We start from the raw sequence: 20,044 nt of genomic DNA, 5'->3' as shown, positions 1-20,044 counted from the left end.
GTTGCATAACTGTAAGATCCAAGTTGCTCCCAGAGTCTGTGCTCTTAGCTTCAGGTAATGGGATACAAACACTTGTGCTTCTATTTCCCAACATCTGTGGAGATGTTACAGAAAACCATCTGCTTAAACATCTTTTCTTCTCCTCAGGCGGTTTAGGAAACAATGCCAAGAAGTTAGGAGCATGACAGGCTCGCTGCTGTCAGACTTCTCATGACTTCTCTGGCAGCAGACAACTTCACTTCTAATTCCCGTTTAAGCCAAAAGAAACAATAACGTACCTGACAACTCCAGCTGAACTGGTGCAAATCAAATATGCACAAAACAGGGAGTTTGTGGAGGTGTTTTTCGTAATAATTAATCTAGAACTGTGATTTACCAGCACAATGCCCTGCAACGTTAAGTGTCACAGATTTGCACACACAGGGCTGGAGTGTGGTGGCGGAAGAAAGGGTAACTCACATGCCTGCACTCAGGATCAGTATGCTTATACCGTCCTGGGAGGGACTCGGCTAACCTTGTAAAACGAACACTCCCTAGCAGGCCGCAGGAATGAGAATGAAGTTACAGCTTTGTGTGGCAGCTCAGCAATGAGAGCATGAGAGCTGGCAGTCAAGTGAATTCCTCTTGCCAGTCTTCTTGCCCTGGTTTGCTAGCTCAGGTGCTCACAGAATTACTTGCTTACAGAAATAAATTGTGTTAGCATCTTGCAGGTCTTACAGTGGATGCTACAAGAGATGTCTTTTACTGCCTCACTAGGACCAGTCTGTGAAAAAACTGTGTTTGAGAGAGCTTGGGGATTTTAAACTGTATTGTGTCAAAACCCAGCAAATGTAATCAATTCTCAGCGAGCCCCCATAATCCTGTTGCTCCGGACAAGAAAAACTGAGCAAGCCAATACAAGACTGATTTGTGGAGCATTAATATGGCCTAAAATGACCATTCACCATCCTGTGAAATACCTCCCTTTCATCACGTGTGTAGGTATAGCAGTTTCTTCGTGGCTACAGCTGTCATTGACAGAATAAATAAACTTTCTCAGAATTCTAAATGGTCCCAGTTAAGACCCTGTGCCATGACACGTCCTGAATTTTCAAGACTCATTTGGGCTGAATCTGAATTTCAAGGCACGCCTCTAGAGTGGGCCTCACCAGCAGCCCAGCTCCAAATACTCCTTTGATTTTAAGAGGTACTAAGTTCAGCTTTTCTTGTTCAGACACTGTCTATGGAGTGTGTATAGATTCATAAGTGACTTGGGATAGTCAACACAGGCCGAAATAATTGCCATCTGACAAGACATCTGACACTCAGCCCTTTTGGAAGGGCCACCACTAAGCAGTCTCCAGTTACATAACAACTAGGGAGAGAAGGTTAGATATCCAGGCAATCTGAGGTCAATCTAAGCTGTGTCCTTCACATTTGTTGCCTGTGCTGAGTCCTTGCTAGCAAAGGAGTGACAGACACCTGCACTCCATTTTTGCACCATGGATTTTGCTGTACCAAAGGACACAGGGATCAACATGTATTCAGGTCATCCCAACCCTGATGCTGATGGCACAGTCTGAATTTGAGTCAGAATCTCTCTCCTCCTCTTTATCTCTGTGTGTTGAGTATGATGTGGGAAAACAATGAGATCTGCCTAAAATTTTACATCTAGTCAGGAATAAAACCTGGATGGGGTGGAGACCTTCCCATTCCCAATCCTAACCTCAATTTATCAAGGCCAGTCTTGCAGCCTGCCAAAAGGAACCACCTCAGGTGAAAGGCTCTTCAAGGCCAGAATCTGCTTTTCCCTTATAGTTCTCCTCAGTGTAATGAAAGATGTCTCTTACCTGTTTCATGGCATAATACCTTTCTGCTTTAATGATCATATCTACAATGAGGGCATGATTGCTCCTCGATGCCACAGCTAGAGCAGTTTTTCCATGCTGAAAGCAGAGATAGTGAATCAGAACATTATCTCATACATGGATAAGTATATCATAGAAGAAACACGGCAGCTTTGTTTACAGACCCTCATCCCTTTTTTTCAAGAAAACTTACTACTACAATTTTATGGCTTCAGGGTAGCTGCAATTAAAGTTTTATGCTTTGCATGAGCTGTATCACCTCAGCCCAGAGGTGGTCAATTTTTTCCCACACTGAACTCCCCCCCTAAAGAATTTCTGGCGAGGTACAGCTGCTTTCGGAAACCTCCTGCACTCAGGCTGCTGTGTACTTCATACCAGCTTGTGCTCTCCAGTCACTGCTTCCAAGTTCACACAAGCCCAGGCATCCACAAGCTGAAAACTACCACAAATACGGTTTCACTTTCATGTTATGGTTAAACTGGCATTTCAGATGGATAGGCTGGCAAAGTTGGAGACCTCCCACTTTAAGGGCAAACCTGTGTTTTGTTTTGGATGGTAAGAGAAGCTGGCTCACAGAATGAAAAAGGGTGTGCGAATGACTTTCTCATGACAACTGAAGTGAGCGCAACTGAAGGTGATGTTTCACGGGTAGTACAGGCAGTCACAGGAATTAAAAGCCATTCGTTTAATTCCAGCTGCAGAGGACTGCTCAGTCTGTCTGAACCCATCTCCACTATCAGCACTTTGATATAAAGGCATCTCAGTGGCTCTACAGGGTTCTCTCTGCAACTGTCTAGTTCTCTCTGCAATCTTCTATTTTCAGCAGATTTGCACTGAGTGGAGCTGCCTCAGATTTAAATATTCAGGGTATTCTCCATATATTAAGTGCTAGGCATTCTAGAAAATTAGACCTAAAAGAAGCCAACCTCTTAATTAGAAGGTTCAGTAATTAAATTATAAGGCATTTCAACTCTCCAGCTATTATAAGGTTTCCTAATAACATACCTTTTGAGTTCTAGCTCCTTGCTCTGCTCAAGATAATACTAATTAGCTGGTTTTCAGAAAAGCATCGCATTGTAAGCCAAGGCATTTACATTTCATAAAATCATTATAACTTAGACATACTTTATATGTGAAGAGTCCAGAGACCACAAGAGCTCCTTGGGTCCCACCTCTGTAAAGGTGTCTGCATTTCGCAGGGAGGTGGAGGGATGGAAAAGGGGGTGTTTCTGGCCTGCTGTGCTAGCGCAGGCACTGCTGGCATCCTGCATGTAACACACAGCATGGCAGTCTTGCACACAGGGAGCGCGCTCTGCACTATCAATCACAACCAACCACAATTATACCTGCAGATGGGAGGATGGAAGAGCTCCCGAGAGAGCATTTCCTGAGCTGTAACAGGTTGCAACACATGCAGATATATGACAAGCTCCAGAGACTGAGCACCTTTGCTGCCAGGGGACAGAGGCCAGGAAAACACTGTGCAGTCAAAGCAGGCTCCCCCTTTTCCTGCCTACTCTTCAGTAAGGAAGGACAGGAACATTTTTGGCATCTCAGCATCAATTCAGTTCAAAGAGGGCTGTACTTGCAAATGTTCCCAGTGGTGGCATGGCCTCAGAGGTTATCCAGCAAACAGACAAGGGAAAAGGTACTCAAGGAAATAAAACCAATGCAGAAAGGTGACAGAACTTGTGCTGGCTCAGAGCCATATTCTCATAACGCCCTGAACTCAGTCAACACTGCGTAGCACCAGGGCACTATCCAGCCCAAAGGCTTGCAGGTTCTGAAGGTCAAAACAGGCAATAAGAAGTAATTTTCTGTGTTTGCCCTTGGAATACAAATAGATACAGACAATTTTCCAACAGCTACAGCACTGTCTGAACTGGACAAGACTTCATTCGGAGTTAGCCCGCAAGAGAACTGCAGCTGTCTAACTAGTGTAGGCATGACTCCAAATGGGGAAGGCTTGACTGCAATGCAGCATCTTACCTCAGCCTCCCAAAACACATCAACTGTGTCGCCCACACTCAGATCCCCGAGCCTCACAGGCTAGGGAAAAGGAGATGATCCTGGTTCCATAAAGCTTTACTCCCAATCGTGACAGTTTTATGCTGAAAAATTACTTCTTTAAATAACTGAAGAACTAGCTTTTGCTTATGGTAAGCAAGAAGCCTGTCAATTCAGTCATACAGAAAATTAATGTAGTGGTAACAGTATAAAAAGGGCAGGCACAATCTTGCAGTGATTTAGCAAAATTTGTAAAAACTGGATTTGGTACTCTGACCTTTTAAAAGCACTTCCCCAGAGACTCTTTGCTCTGGTACTTCTTCCAGCCATTGCCATTTTTGCCTCAGTCTTTCCAGGCTGAACATCAGCAACAGGGACTAAGCACTTGAATGGATCTGGGACATGGCACTACCATTTCCATCTGGTCCAGAGTGCTAGAGGGCAAACTCACCATCACTGCAATTAGTGAAGCTGGCAATACCTGTGCCTCTTCTGGCAATGAACCTGGCTGCAGGTGCACAATTACAACAGCCACAGGCTGTTTTCCACTCTGTAAGCCTGGTCCTTTTTTCCATCAGAGGTCTCTGGCAGTGGGGTTTGCCCTTCAAAATACAGAGCTTGGAAGTTTTATATTTTCACTCCACTGGCTTTTGTAACATCTGAACTCAAAACCAGCTCTTCACTAAAACCATTTCAGATCTCTGCAGGCTGCAGATACATCAACATTTAAAGGAGACTTCCTCTGTAACAACTAACAGTCAGCTTTACTTAGGAAAGATGACTGGAAACAAGTGGTTCCTGCATCTCTGGGAAGAAAGTTATAAAGAAGAAGAAGAAATCACATAATCCATGCAAGTGCGAGGAATGCAATTTACCTTATCCATGGTCTTGAGATCGCAGCCTGCCTTCAGCAGCACCTCCACCAGCTCCACATTGCCAAGATCGGCTGCCAGATGTAGAGGGGTTTCCTGCCTCTGGAATTAATGACACCAAATAAATACAATAAGCCAAACTCCCCCTTAAAAGCAGAGCACTCACAATCTGAATCTAAAGATTCACAACAAGAGATGGCCTTGGCTAGAAAACACCGAACAGAATGAAAGCATTTAACTTTTGAGTGATCTACCTGCCAGTTTTGTTTCATGCAAACAACAGAGCATCTGGGATCTCTGCAGGAAAACCAGACAGGAGTTCCAGCTGGCTCAGGAGAAAGTTGCTGTCATGCTCCTTTAATGTACCTAATGAGCCCTCTCTCTTCCCTGTTAAAACAAGGTGTTTTGGACAGACTGCCAGCCCCCACCCATACTATCCTCTCAAGTAACCTTTTCCCTAATGAAATTCATGCAAAAGACAACTGGACATCCATAATTTTCAACAGTACATTGTGTCACAGCCCACAACATTTTTTGTTAGGCAGCCCTGCCCAAAACAATGATACGGCGTGGAAGGCAGAACAGAAGGCTACCTGCTCCATAATGTATTCACTGAGCCTTAACCCACACACAAACACACACACACAAACAATAAAAAGGATTAAAAAAAAACCCAACCACCCCACCCCGCAAAAAAAAACCCCAAACAAACCCAAACCATTTACAAGAAGTATAGCTAAAAGAGGCATTCATCCTCAAGTCTAATCTTTGGGTCTCAAATGAAGGTTGTGTAGTCTTTAGACAGCTGCATGTACCCTAATAAAACCTATTTATTTATCCTTCTACGGAATATTAAAAAAAGAAATTCCAGATGTCTATGGGTGTAATGCAGTGGCAAATAAGATATGCTGTCATTTGTGGAAATGCTGCATATCTGGATGTGACCCTTAGTGTGTTTCATGTGACATAGCATCCTTTTCAGTTGAAAGTTTTGTGCCTATGCTTCTCTAATGTAGCACAGCTACATTCTGTAGGTCTGGTTAGAAAACCTTTTTTGCCTTTAGATCTGAACTTACAGGTTGCAGGGTCAACCACCAAGACACACCAGCCTCAGGGTTCCACTTTAGAGTCTCTCATTAGCTCTTTTGGGAATATACGCTATGATCACATAACCTCCAGAATTTCCTCCAACAATATTCCTACTTTCTTTCCTGCAGTAATTTAGAGATAAGCATGTAGCTTTTTTATATAATCTCAGATATGCTAGAGACAAAGCATGAAACGTTGCTAAAAGATGTGCTCAAGAAGTTTACAAAATTATCTATTTACATGACAGAAGAGCTTATCATCATATTTATTTTGACTCCAGCCGAAAAGACAGCCTCAGCCTCCCACAAAAATGTGTATAAATTAATCTTTAGCAATAAAATGATCAACAGGGAGGGATGAACTACAGATTTCTCAAAGACCAGTCCTTGTCACTATCATGGGGATCATCCCCACCTGTCACGCGGGAGACCCACATGCGTTTCCCCAACACAGAGCCACAGTGCCCAACATGGGACTCAACAGACTGAAGGGACAGTCTCGACAGCTGAGATGTAGGGTCAGTAGGTAGGGGGAAGAAAGATTCTCTTTGAAGCACCACAGCTGGAAGACCAGTCTATACAGAGTTGGTGTCTCAATGTCCACCCAGTCCACTACGGCCAGGGTGCCGGTGTACAACATCCATGAGCTCCTTAGAAAATTCTGCCACATGGACCATGAGCACTGGATGTCATCCGAATCTCTGGAAGCCCAGTTGTTGGCCAGGTTGCTGTAGACCACCTCCACCACCACTTAATCCATCAGATACTGGATACCTTCTGTGGTAGACCACTTGTCTTGCTGGTTTACAGTATCTTCTTTGAAGACCCACCTTGCCTTCATGCTTGCTAAGAGCTACCTCCTGAGTCTTGCAGGTGGCTCCCTCTTTTCTGATCCCTTTGTCAATCCCATAGTCCCTAGTGACAGTCCCCAGATGCTAGGCTTCCCTACCTTCCCAGCACTGGAGCAATCAAGCAGCAAAGCACTCACTTTGCTGATGGATGAATACTTGCTGCCTAGCTCGCAGGTCATTCAGGGATTGGGACCAAGTAGATTTCCCCTCTTTTGTCATTCCTGTCTCTTCCTTCTCCCATCCTGCTGCAGCTCAGGCTGCCTCTTCTGATTCTTCCCCCTTCTGCCCCTCAGCCGGGGCTGCTGCTTCTCTTACCAACTGAGTTGACCTCTGTTTCCACCATTTTTTCCTGACTACAGAAGAAATTTTTAATACTTGAGGGTTGGGTCTCTGGTTAACCTACTGTATGTGCTCTCACATTAAGTGACCTCTTCAGCGTCCATATGGGTGGCTTCAGAACAGGAGACAATCTCAGTGTCCCTTTGTGTGCTCCTTGATCAGGAATCTCTCCTCCTCTTCTGAGGGCACTGGGTGGCAACTTGGTAGGCATGGGCCAGGCCCCAACACAGCATTAGAAATCACTGTGTTTCATCAGGGCAGGCAAGGCTGCCCTCCTTCAAATGGCATACCAGCTACCTGGGACTACATGCCTGTTCAAGTGTGAAATCACAAGCTAGTGGAGGCAGTAACAGCCCCAGTCACCTGCCCAACTCCTCCCACACACCCTGCCATCCAGGAATGGGCCACCTCCAGGCACATTCCTGCATGGCATTCCCAATCAGTTGTTTAATATTATGAACAATAATCAAAATCAGGCTCACAAAACACACTAGTATGAACAGTCTGATTATACAAGGATATTCAATGAACTGAGAGGCCATGACAAGAAGGCAGTAAAGACACATCCTGGAGAAGGGGTAGGTGCTATTCATTCATCTCTCCACAAAGCATCTCTCCAAGGCAAAAAGGGGAAAGGTGTAATTGCTGGTTTTCACCATGAGGTGGTGTTCCGAGTACCCAGATAGCAGCAGCACAGGGCCCAAAAATACCAGATTCGGCTCTCCCAGGAAAAGCAAAACAAAGTGATACATGACACAGCAGAGGCTGAAAATGGTCATGCTTTGTACAGCGAAAAAGGGATCAAGAAAGCCAGCACCAAAGTAAATACGTCAGCATCACATTCAGCAACAAGTGGCCTCCCACAGAGGAGGGTATCCAGTACCTGAGGGGATTACGGTTGGTGAAGGTGGGCTACAGTGAGCTGGCCAACAACCAACCAGGCCTCCAAAGACCACCAGCACCAAGCAGAGGCCAAACAATCCTGGTAAAGGTATGAAAAACAGATGCTGGCATCCCTGCGTGGGCTTGAATCACCAACCTTTCAGTTAACAGCCGAACGCGCTAACCAATCGTGCCACAGAGCCCTGTAACCTCATCTGTCTGTGCGATGTGACCTCACTCACTGTGATGTTGTATGGTGTAGAACATCACTTTGGTCAGTTCGGGTCATCTGCTTGGTTGTGTCCCCTGCCAGCCCCTGCACACCCCCAGCCTATTCACTGCAGGGGCAGCGTGTGAAAGAGCGAAGGGCTCAGTGCTGTGCAAACACTGTTCAGCAACAGAGGAAACACTGTTGCCTTACCAGCACCGACTGGTCGCAGATCTAGAACATCATACGCTATGGGCTGCGATGAAAAGAATTAACTCCATCCCAGCCGGCTGACACTCTGCACTGGGTTCCCCTCTGAGATCCATACTGTTGAGACATTTCTGTCGTTCATTAAGCATGAATTGTTAACACTCAAGCAATAAATCAATCCAAATATTTTTCTGAGTATACAGCATTTTGCTATCTTTATCTTGCGCAAACAATACTAGCACAGCATGTACCAGTGACTAATACATATGCACACACGTGAAAAGATAAGGAGAGAACTGCCTCTTCCTTCCTATTTTTTGCACCCTGAGCTCATGAGGAAAAAGAAATTATTTCAAGCAAAATCCACATGATCTCCTCTTTTCCCGTAAAGTTATGTTAATTCCCAGTTTTTCTTACGTGATTTAAGGAGTTTATGTCATGATCAGCATCCAAGAGGCTTTTTACTACCAGTAGATGATTATTGATGACTGCTAAATGGAGAGGGGAATTCTGCTGCTGTGGAGGGAAAATAATAAGCTATTATACTTCAGTACATTCATTAGAAGTTCATTCAGACAAGAAAGTGGTTCTTGTTAAAATCTGTCCCTTGCAAAGGTGATATGCTCTAGCGGAGGTTTGAGACTGCAGAAAACACACCTCGAGATGCAGAGTTATGCCAGAGATGGCAGCCTGCTCCTGCAACACCTACAGCAGCAGGCAAACAAATACAGCTGAGAAACCTGGAAATGTTGAGTGCACTGGGTGCGTTTCAGTGTGTCACCACTTAGGAATGCAGCAAGGTGCTCCTCTTACACATTAGTACCCAGGATGTGCTGCTACCTTTCGTTGACAATAGAAAGCTTTGGGCAATGTTTCTGTTCCTTCAGAAAACTGGGTTTGCCCTTAGTTGGACACACTGGAGACAGAATACAGCTGTCAAAATCTACTTTCTAGGAATAAACTCTTGTCACATATCGCTGCTGTAAATATCCTGCATACTAAACTGACTTCCTGTCATATTTATGAAAAGCAAATTACAGCTAGAAAGAATTTAAGGGGTTTTTATTTGAGTGATTATTCATTAAAATAACTGGAGCACAAATCCAACATCAGTCACGATCCAACCATTAGATTGGCGAGATCATTTTGCATGCTGAACCTGTGACTCATCAGTTTGCTGTTGAATACAGCTAAAAACCAACTCCATACCAGTGCCATTCACGGGTGCCAGACACCCGTTCATCGGTGTCTTTATAAACAGCAATTTCTTCAGGCCTCCAGAAAAATAAAGCTAGTTTTTACACAACACTGCATGGAAATGTTTGCAAAACGTAAGTTACAATTTTATGAGTTATTTCTGCCACAGAAAGCCAATGAGAACAAGCAGCACAACTGCCTGATCTTTAACGTAAGTCATTTCAAGCACATCATAAATTGTTCTTCCTTGATAACATTATGCAACAGGCCAGTGACCATGGCAGATAAGTCACGAGTCCCAGATTCTGTTTTCATCCTGTACTGTAGAAGCGGAAAACGATTTCCGATTTACAGAAAATCTCAGATGTAACAAAAATTGTAATATCTAAATTGAGACAGGATTTTAATATTAGGAACACTTCTTTCTTTTTAAACCCCAAGGAATGGTGGCGTGCAGATTTTGAAGGCATAGGTTTTGAGTGCAGAGGGTAAAAGCACTGAAGCGTTCATTTACTTTTTATTTACCTTTATTCAAAATCAGTTACAAGTGCTAACTCTGCCTGTGGCACACATGGAGGCCAGCATTACTGCTCCTTAGTTCAAGCAAGGCACTTTACTCATCTTCTCCTAATGCCTGGTCCTTGGCTTAGCGTGGCCACCTCCACACTGCACCGCACCAGTCTGCCCAGGCACACACTGGGTTTGTGCAACAGGACCTTGCCTTTGGCATATTGCTAACCAACATCCATAAAGCATTTAATAACATGTACAGTAAAAAAATAAAGGAACTAGTCTATCTCATTCAGCTGTCTGAATTCCTAAGAAAGGCCATAAAAGACGGGACATGCTGAACACAAGCAGAAAAGTTATACTGATATACACTCACCTCAGGTTTAGGAACCAGGTCAATATTCTTATCAATAAGAAAAGTAACCAAGGATAGATGTCCATTCTGAATTGCAATCTGCAAAGCGCTGCTATTGTTCTGAAAGTAATGGTATAGACAGCAAAAACTTAATTTTTGTTGCTGGAAAAACAGTACTAAAGAGAGTATTATCACAAGATAATCTTTCATTGTGTTATTACCCCCTCCCCCCCAGAAAAACCTCTCTTTGATAAAATGATATAAAAAGAAGTGGATCAGCAGTTAGCATGATGTGCTTTTGTAAATGCTGAACTTCCCATTTTTACTGTCTCTCGATAAGCATGCTAAAACCACCGTTTTTAATATATATTCTGTAGTGCTTTTCAATCTCTCTTAAGACAGACATAAATCAGCATTGTCAGCTATCCTGCACCATGGACAACAACAATACCAACACGTCATCTAGTCTGTTAGTTCAGTTTGACTTTTAAAAAGCAAGTACAGTCACAGTAACAAACTTTTAAAAATAAATCAATAGAAAGTTTTCACTTCATAATTCTGCTAAAACAAACAAGGTCTCAGTCTGCTGGAATCATAAACTTCTCACAGCAGGCAAGCCAAGGCCATTCAACAGATGTCAGCTGGACTGGAGTCCAGGAACCACATGTGGAGAACAGGTTTGTCATCAGTTCAGTCATACATGCTGCCAAAAGGAGGATTTTCAATTACCCTAGTTGGTTGTTTCCTAACCGTATGTTTTACTATTGGACATACAGTAAATAAGAAAGCTCCACCACAGAATTCTGTCAAATAAATCTATGCTATATTTCTTCCTTATCAGTTTTTTTTTCTGTTAGCACTCTCCACATTCACAATTCTTTTTTTTTTTAACAATTTCATAAAAATAAGCAGTGCAAATATACTGTTAGCACGCAGAGCAAAGAGAACATAAGGTCCTTCCCACAGCCCAGGATGTCCCAGTACATGTGTGCTGGAAGGATACTGTGTACGTACTTGAGTTAAAATGTTGATGTCACTCCCTGCTTCCAGTAAGAGTTCAGCACATTTTTCATGACCTCCTTCAACAGACAAGTAAAATGGAGTTTCTCCGTTCTAGACCAACAGAGAGAAAATGTCTGTTCCAATTTAAGCCACATGACTGTAAGACTGTGACACAAAACAGGCTAGCTCAGTCAGACTCATCCAGCTCAACAGAAAAGGGGAGATCGTCACAAGAGAACATAACCTGAATGCTCCTAAATTAACACTTAAAATGAAATGGCAACTCACCAACACTTAAGCAATGGATGACATTTATGTTGACAGATGTATGGCAAGGTTTACAATACAGACAACTACTTCATAAATATTAATCAAACTCTTTCCAAGAAGATGACTAGCAGCAGCCACAGAAACAAAGATGGTGCGTAGCAATTGCTGCCATTCAACATCAGGCATGCTAGCACATACTGTAGGTGCCGATTTTAGTCAGACCATGGATTTCTGACGAATTTCTAACTGTTTATCAGCAGACCAGAACATCTCTGGCTGGACAGGAAGGTTGCACCATCAGCCATGGCAAGTCAGGGGCACAAGCAATACAAGCTTTGTATGCAGAAGCAACAACGTGGTTATACAAGGCTTGGAAACATGAGGGCTTCACACCCCAAAGGAGGTCATATGCTTCAAAGCTTGCATAGGTGGAAATAACAGACAAGCTGGATAAGAGAGAACCCCTCAACCCATAAATCTGTCACTAACTATGGAAGAGGAGGGCCTTGGGAAGGAGTGAGTGTCCCTTACTCATGTTGCACTCTGGGCCAGCAGAACAGACTGTCAACCGCATGGCAGGTTTCTGCAATGGGCATGCTGGCCCACAAGAAAGTGAGTTACCTCGCCCAGTTTGTTCCAGCTGCCCCGCAGAAGAAGCAGAAGACACAAGGACCAGAGCAAGGAATGCTGAGCTGAGTACTCAGTGTGCATTTCACTCTGCCACCCTACTTTAAGCCTTAAAATTAAGCTCATGAGCGCATCAACTGAGGGATACAACCTTCACAGCTAATACGCATTTTATGAGTATGCTGGCTGAACTCACCAACACTAACCTGGGAAAAAAAGTGGGTAGGCAGTGACTGCAGCCAACTCTGTGCGGCCAATCGAGATCACGTGACCAAGGCACAAATCTGAGGCCTCTTTGCTGAAGTGCCTGTGATGGTGTGTGCTGAGTATGTATGTTGAAGTGACTCAGGGAACAGCCTAACCAGAGACGGTAAAAGGAATGGGATCGCATGGCTGGAAATGTTGGAAGACAGGAAGCAAAGTTGAGATTAGGTCCTGTTTCCTTCTACTGGCAGTTAGGACTTGTGAGACAGAAGGGAGACCATTGTCTGAGGAACAGAGGACAGAGGAAGAGAGACTAAAGGAGATAATGGAGCTGAATTTATTGGAGGGAAAAAATGAAACAGGATGCAAACAGAAAAGTAGCAGAACTAATGAAGTCTACTCAGTGAAACATTTATTCCTTTAAAAAGTTGTTTTTAATTGATTTTGCAAATCTCAAACTTTATCTCCTTCAGTAATTTCTGTGTCCTTACCTGATTGGGGTCATTTATGTCCTCCCACTGTTCAAGTAAAATTTCTACAACTTCACTGTGACCATTTTTGGCTGCTAGATGCAATGCTGTGTTTCCCTCCTTGAAATTAAAATGTCCAATAAGATATTTTAAAACTCAGCATAAAGTCAAAACATTAAGTAAAAACAACATGCACTTAAACACAAAACCTTTGGTCTTTCTCTCTTTCACATACATGGAAAAGGAGGCAGATACACACAGAACGTTCCAAGATTCAGAATAATCCAAAAGGAACCTTTCCATACATGACCTTGGTCTAGCTGGATGTCTCAAGTTCTGAGAACTGCAGCCTATTACCAGTGTAAAAGACCTAAAATTCTAACTCCTGAAGAATGAATCAGAAGAAAACTCTGGGCACTGGTTCCTACTGTGAGAGAACAGATGCCCCTTGGAAAGAACAGGTATTGTATATGTTTAATTAGCATTAATCTAGACTCCTTTCTTTTTGACCAAGCACTGTTTTGTGTTTTAATATTTAACCTAAGCTTAGGGATGGGATATCTTGGCCATCAGCAATTACCCATTTAATCAAGGACAAGCATTCCTTTTAGAAGAAAATTAAGGAAAGTTGGCAAAAGAAAATAGCCTTAAATTGTCCTTGCGTAACACGTGACCATATATAGATAAAAAGGGTTAGGGTACTTCATCTGTAGACACCACCAAGACCCCCGAAGAGAGGAAGGCATGCACTGAAGTATCTGAATCGGAGCCAAGAGAACCTATGTAGATGAGAATGAATATGTATTAGATAGGCAGAATATGTATGGACTTATTGTATAAATATAATGCGGTAGTCAGCTTCGGTGTGCCTGATTTGTGGGAAACCACTGAGCACCCAGGCTTGTATAACCCTGAAATAAATTAGCAATGTCTTTCCTGAGTGTTTGATTATTGACTAATTGCACACCAGGTGATGAATCTGCTTTTCGTACAGCACTACAAGGATGGGGACATCAAGCCCCCAAAAGCACTGATCTAAAGATAAACAGCCAAAACCTATAGGTAAGTGTATACAATCTTGTAGTGGCTTTGATGCCAATGTCACAATCTTCGATCCTCTTCACCATCAGTACAATTCCTCACTAGCTAAGAAAGAAAGATAAAAAAAGCATACCAGCAATCAAATGAAAACAAAGAGCAAGCTAGATGATTATCAGGAAGAGCAGCAGCTTTTGAGCTATAAGACAACGCTGGCACAAGAACTAGTATAAAACTGGCTAGAAACAAACTGAAGCAGGAGATTAGGAGAAGGATCCTAACCCTCAGGGAAATGAGGGTCCAGAACAGCTCTTTAATCAGAGCACTGTAGAGGTGGAAGGGCAAAAATTCCAAATATGTTTTAGGAAAAGGTATGTTTGTTAATTGATGGTTACAGTGCAATTGCTTTCAGTGACCAATGAGATGAGTTGCTGTCCTGGCTTCTTACCTACTTACTTACTCTGTGAGATCACAGCATTCACCTCCCATCATTGTTGCTTTACATATTCAGCCTGCCAGATGTCTGGGACAACACTGCTATTTAACTGGTGCTGATAAACTACTTGGCAGACCAGACTTCCATGTTGCTCTGCAGTTTTTAAAGTATCACCACAATTTAAAAAAAAAAAGGCATACCTTCCTGGGTGCTTGCATACATGCTCTATAAATCCAGTATCTGACCGTTATACAATTTTTAATGTGTTGATCCTTGTGATGCCTTGGATGCAGAGAAACACTGACACACTCATTCCACAAGTAGTGAAGTAAGGAGATTTAAGGGCAGAGTTTGAAAGTTATTTGGACACCTTAAAATGCAGTGTCAAAAACAATATCAGACTGAAGCGTGCAGGAATTTCTGCACAATCCCCATGGGTGTTTATTTGCATCCTGAAGTATTTAAACAACTTCGAAATATTAGTCATGCAGGACTTCGCAGTGACACACAGACATAACTGAGCAGAGCAAAAAACTGGGAAACATCATCTCCCAGTACAGCGGCTGGCATGTTAAGCACCAGACCTTCCCGCTTCTCCCAACAGACAGCATGTCCTACTCCTGCTTTACATGAATTATTAAAGTATATGGAAAAGTCTCCTGGCAATAAGACCAGAAGTTCCACTGTCCTCCCTTAATTACTGAAAAATCACCAAGATATCACCAATCATCAACACATATTTGTTGGTCCAATACATATCATTGCCAGCACCATGACATCTGCACAGCTTACCCATGTCATTTGGTTATATAGTAACTACACTGAAACAAAATAATCCTTCATAAGCATGCTTTTAGCTGTACCTCTGTGGAAAACAAATCTTTACCTTATCTTTTTCAGATGTAAACAGCTTCAGAGTAATCAAATTGTTTATCATGTCAATATGGCCTTTTTCAGATGCCAGAAGAAATGGCTTTCTACCTTTCTAGAAAACAATTATTGAAAGAAATACAGTGTTATTGAAAGTAAAAATACTTTGCTTCCACTTACTAGACGTATGGCACACATTGTGTGTATTCTGCATAAAAATTTATATATCACACAACTAAGCAGATTAACAAAATGTAGATATATACAAGAGGAGTAAGAATTTAAAAAGATGCAATATTTAGTTAGTGTAAAAAAACCAGATTATACATCTTGCATATCCTGAAGAAAATATTTGAAAACTGTTCAGTAATGGTAATAAGGTACAAATGTGCTCAAAATAGTTAACCCTTAATTCTTCTCAGTATGAAAATATTTATCAAACGAACTGTGTCATTAAAAGTCTGAGGATGCTCAGAAACAGGCAGTAAAGAAGTTGCAAGATTTATTTCTGTGGCGTAACACATTTGATCTAAATTCAGCAAGCACAGAGCAGAACAGGCATATCTCAGAAATTTCATCCAGGAGGCCTGAATTTAGTCCTGTACATTGTGGTGGGGTTTTGGTGGTGGTTAAACTGACAAAAACTTTTCCAACTGCTTACAACTCACCTGCAGAAAGGGATCTTGACATAAAACCATACTACTGATCAGGCAGTGACTAATTGGTTAGGCAGGCTCACTACCTGATAGTGGCCTATATTAAATGTCCGTGAAAAAAAAATGCAAGCACCTAATAGATAATTAAGAAATAACCTGAACACAAAGAAGATTATTCTTCACCTTTCCTTTCCCAAGGCCTAAACCTAAAGGTTTGTTCCATTAAATTAACTCTGTTTTGTCAGCTTTGTCAGGTGTAGAAAGAATTCACAATTATGCACAATTGGGTCAATACAACTAAAGACTCAAAAAAAAGTATAGGGGGGCTTTGTTCTTTTGGTGACAGATCCTACATGAATAAATTTTCCTCATGTGAAGACAAAATATCCTATTTAGCTAAGTAAGCTCTCAAAACAAGATCCCAACATTGTGAGAAGGAAGAATAAAACCACAGCAAACCTGGTGAAGATAAGGCCACGGCACTGCTGAAGAGTTGGTGCACCTCTGTAGGATGGCTGCATATAGGTTTATGTTCTACGTTGGCAAAATATGCCCGTGTTGGCTGTAACTGGCAGGTTTTGGTAAGTGCAGGGGGCTGCAGGGGTGAGCTACACGGGAGGATGTCAGAGACTGCCCTGTGCTGGTCGTAGCTATTTCTAGCTGGCTCCACAATGGACAAAATTGACCCACCACATGCCAGCACCCAACCCATCAAAGCAGCACATGATACCTCTGTGAAAACATGTTTAAGAAAGGGTGGTCGCTGCTATGGGGAGGATGCACAGGGGGAGACACAGGAGGTACACCCACAGTGTGGCTGCAGCCTATGGAAGAACCCTTGCTGAGGCAGAGGAAAAGAGTAAGAAACAAAGAGCAGAGAAAAAAGGAAACCACTGTGGACAGACCCCAACCTCCTCTGCCTCCCACTGCCTCGCTGACGGGACTGAGCATCACATGCAGCAAAAGCAAGGGGAGCAGGGGAGGAGAGGTGCCTGGCGTTCAGCTGAGACAGGCAAAGAGGGAAGAAAGGTATTTTCCCTAAGTGCCTGTCTGGCTTGTTTGTCTTACTTGTTTCTCAATACCCAAATCAGTAATTAAAAGTTTATATAACTGGCAATAAGTTAAAATTTATTGAAATTCCCCTGGTAAAGATTGTTTTGCCCACAACAGATGCCTCATGACATCAAAGAAATAAACAGAAAGAAACATACTGTACCTCATCAGGCCTGTTCAAGTCATTCAGATGAAGATCTTGGAGAAAATAATCAACGATTTTAACGCTGTTGTTCTGAGCTGCAAAGTGCAGTACATTCATTCCTTCCTGAAAAATCATAAGCAGCTCTGTAACAAGTCTGGGTTTTTTCCAACATAAACATGCTTAGAGTTGGCAAAAAAATGTCGTCAACAAACCTCATTCTTAGCCTTTTGATCAGCGCCTGCTTTAACTAATTTTTGCATTATATCCAGATTTCCAGTCCAAGCTGCAAGATGAATCACTGTCAAGCCATGCTTCAAATAAAATGATAAAGGCAGAAATTACCATCAAAATACCTCATGCCAAATTTCTTTAAATCTTTTTGATTAATTCAGTGTATGAGTGGGTTCTGCTCTGTAGGCTCTTAGAAAATCAGTATTAACACCTGGTAGCGTGATTAGGATTCATCTCACTTAAATTAAGCTAAATGTCATGCATCAAGACCTAGCTAAATGTCTAGGCTGCCCGTCTTCTTGACAGAAGGTCTAGCATCTCCAGAGAAGGACTGAACCCATTTTAAGATGGGGGTATTAAATACTGCCTGGAAAGTATTCCCTCTTTGCAGAAACCACACAGATAGCACTGGGTGTGGTGGATGACATTACAGATGATGATATGTAATGACTGTGTTTCCACAAGTCACCATGATTTTCCAGTTAGCCCTCTTTTTAAGGTTCTATTTCCTTCTCAAATTCTCTATAAAGTTCTTCTCTTATAAGGGAAACCCCTCCCTGTTGCTAACTTCTTACAGCCAAAAGGAGTAGAGATAAGGAACTTCCAGCCAGTGTCTCCATCTTGGCCATAGATCTCTCTAACTTTTCCACATCTCTTCCTCAGTTTGTGTGTACTGTGTCCAGGTATACACGGCTTATTGTGCTAAGTGCTGTGTAAACACAAGACACTCGTACTCTACCATAAAAGCACCTGGTCTAAGAGATGGACTCGGAGGAACCTAAAGGAAGCAAGAGGGATCAAGGCACTTCCTCAGCAGTTATAACCCTTCCCCAGTTTCTCCTCTGTGACTGAGGAATAAATAGCTTTTCATGACCATGCTCTGAGCAGGAGGCTGGACTGAGTCATCTCCAGAGGTTCCCACCTCAGCCACTCTTTGTGATTCTGTGTGGTGGCTGCTTAATAGGGAGGAGTCTGGGAGAAGAAAAGGAGGCACAAGGATAGAGAAAAGGTAGGTTCAGGAAAAGGAGAGAAAAAAAAGCAAATAAGGTATAAAATCAGCTGAAGAACAAAAAAGGGAAGGATCTGGTGATGCCCACAATCTTGTGGACTCCTGCTGATGGTGGTAAAGGTGACTTGCAAACCCAAGCTCTCCCTGATACAGGAAGGGACCGCCTTGGACTCTCCTGCTGGACTCTCCACCAGGTCCAAGGTGGATGGTAGAGTGGGTAAGAAGGGATAAACTTGTACCATGGTATTAAGTGCAGAAGGAGAGGCAACAGAATTGCAGTTCAATAGAATAAGACTTCTTTGCAGTAATGTAATAGTGTATCAACACTAATACCAATAATAAGCAACAGAATTGTAACTCGATCACCAGAAATTGGAGTGATATAATTGTGAATTAATACTACTAATAATAGTGGTGTGTTTATTAGCATGTTAATGTATTATTGGTTTCTTAGAGATGTGTCACTTAATCAAAAAACATCTTAACCATTTCCATGAGTTATGTCAAGTCTCCAGTCTGAAGGTGGGAGCACCACACATCTGCTGCTAACACTATTGTGTGTTTTTAATCAGCTTACGTTTTGAACTGAAAAGTGTTAAGAATGCTTAAGACCCTATGCTTATTAATACAGAAAGTATGTCAGAAACTGCAATGCAGTAGGAAATTAAGTCATCGTGTCTTCATAAATTGCAATCAAACTGATTGCCAGAAAATACATGAATCTCTGACAAATACAGTATGTAATGTCACAATATTTAAGCTCTGATGGAGTGCTTCCACTGGTCTTTCAACAAACATGATTAACAACATCTAAGAATTAAAGACAGCTAATAATTAAAGGTAATCCTTAATTAGAATATGTTTCTGAGTGTTCATAGAACATGAACATGGGGGGAGGGTCTGTGTCTCCAACCTGGTTTCAGTGCAACCTATCACACTACCTAAAACACCCATAAAATGTTTTGAGTCACCTTATTGCCTCAACAAATCTGGAAGACAGCCACTGAAAAATAATTTGCCATAAAGAATAACTTACAACACTTGTAGAATAAAATTACACTAACATTATACCCAGTGGTACTCTGTAGCAGATCCAGGGATCTATTTCTTAACTGTTGCTATAGAGAGCACTATTACTTAAAGAAAACTGTCCACTTCTTGCAGAACTATCCTATTAGCATTTATACTATAGATTATTAATTTTCGAGTAGTTCATTCAGGCAATGTCATTGTTCAGCTTGCCAGACAAAAGAGAAATGTTGCTTACAACAGTGCAAGATTTGCTTAGGAGAGGATAGGGTGTGGAAAGACAGCTATGCTTCTTCAAAGCAACATGTGAGGTACTCACTGACAGGGCAGCTTGGGAGAACATTTCAGAACAACTCAAGCAGCACTGACGAGGAGATGGTTACCTACACTGCAAACATATGCCCAAGCCAGGAGCCACTGGTAACTGGAACCAACATACCTCTCTCATCTTATTTTCATTGCAACACAATGTGGAAACAAGGCAGCTTTCTCCCTCCACCCTCCACAACCTGGAATTTGTCTTTCTTAGAACTTAAATACTGACACATACAGTGGATAAGAAGAAAAGAAGCAAACAGGGAAAAAAGGTATGTCATTAAACTATTTTGATAACTGAGTTCCCTGGAAAACTCCTAGTT

At 42.3% G+C, this 20,044-nt stretch overlaps 1 protein-coding gene across 2 annotated transcripts in view; it reads right to left on the bottom strand.

The window, feature by feature from the left end:
* ANKDD1B (ankyrin repeat and death domain containing 1B) overlaps positions 1–20,044 on the bottom strand; it is a 30,738-nt gene that overhangs the window by 4,409 nt on the left and 6,285 nt on the right. For both annotated transcript variants that reach the window (XR_012657874.1, XM_075078258.1), the window contains exons 4-12: positions 17,350–17,448; positions 17,156–17,260; positions 15,300–15,398; positions 12,961–13,059; positions 11,381–11,479; positions 10,388–10,486; positions 8,722–8,820; positions 4,730–4,828; positions 1,830–1,925 (exon numbers count right to left, since the gene is read on the bottom strand). Coding sequence is in view for 1 of the 2 variants with exons in the window: in XM_075078258.1 (XP_074934359.1) it covers positions 1,830–1,925; positions 4,730–4,828; positions 8,722–8,820; positions 10,388–10,486; positions 11,381–11,479; positions 12,961–13,059; positions 15,300–15,398; positions 17,156–17,260; positions 17,350–17,448 (894 nt within the window). In the remaining variant the exon portion in view is untranslated. The remainder of the gene's footprint in view (positions 1–1,829; positions 1,926–4,729; positions 4,829–8,721; positions 8,821–10,387; positions 10,487–11,380; positions 11,480–12,960; positions 13,060–15,299; positions 15,399–17,155; positions 17,261–17,349; positions 17,449–20,044) is intronic.

This window comes from Phalacrocorax aristotelis, chromosome Z (assembly GCF_949628215.1).
Source record: "Phalacrocorax aristotelis chromosome Z, bGulAri2.1, whole genome shotgun sequence".
NCBI classification, from domain to species: Eukaryota; Metazoa; Chordata; class Aves; order Suliformes; family Phalacrocoracidae; genus Phalacrocorax; species Phalacrocorax aristotelis.
This window is presented reverse-complemented; position numbering and strand designations above follow the sequence as displayed.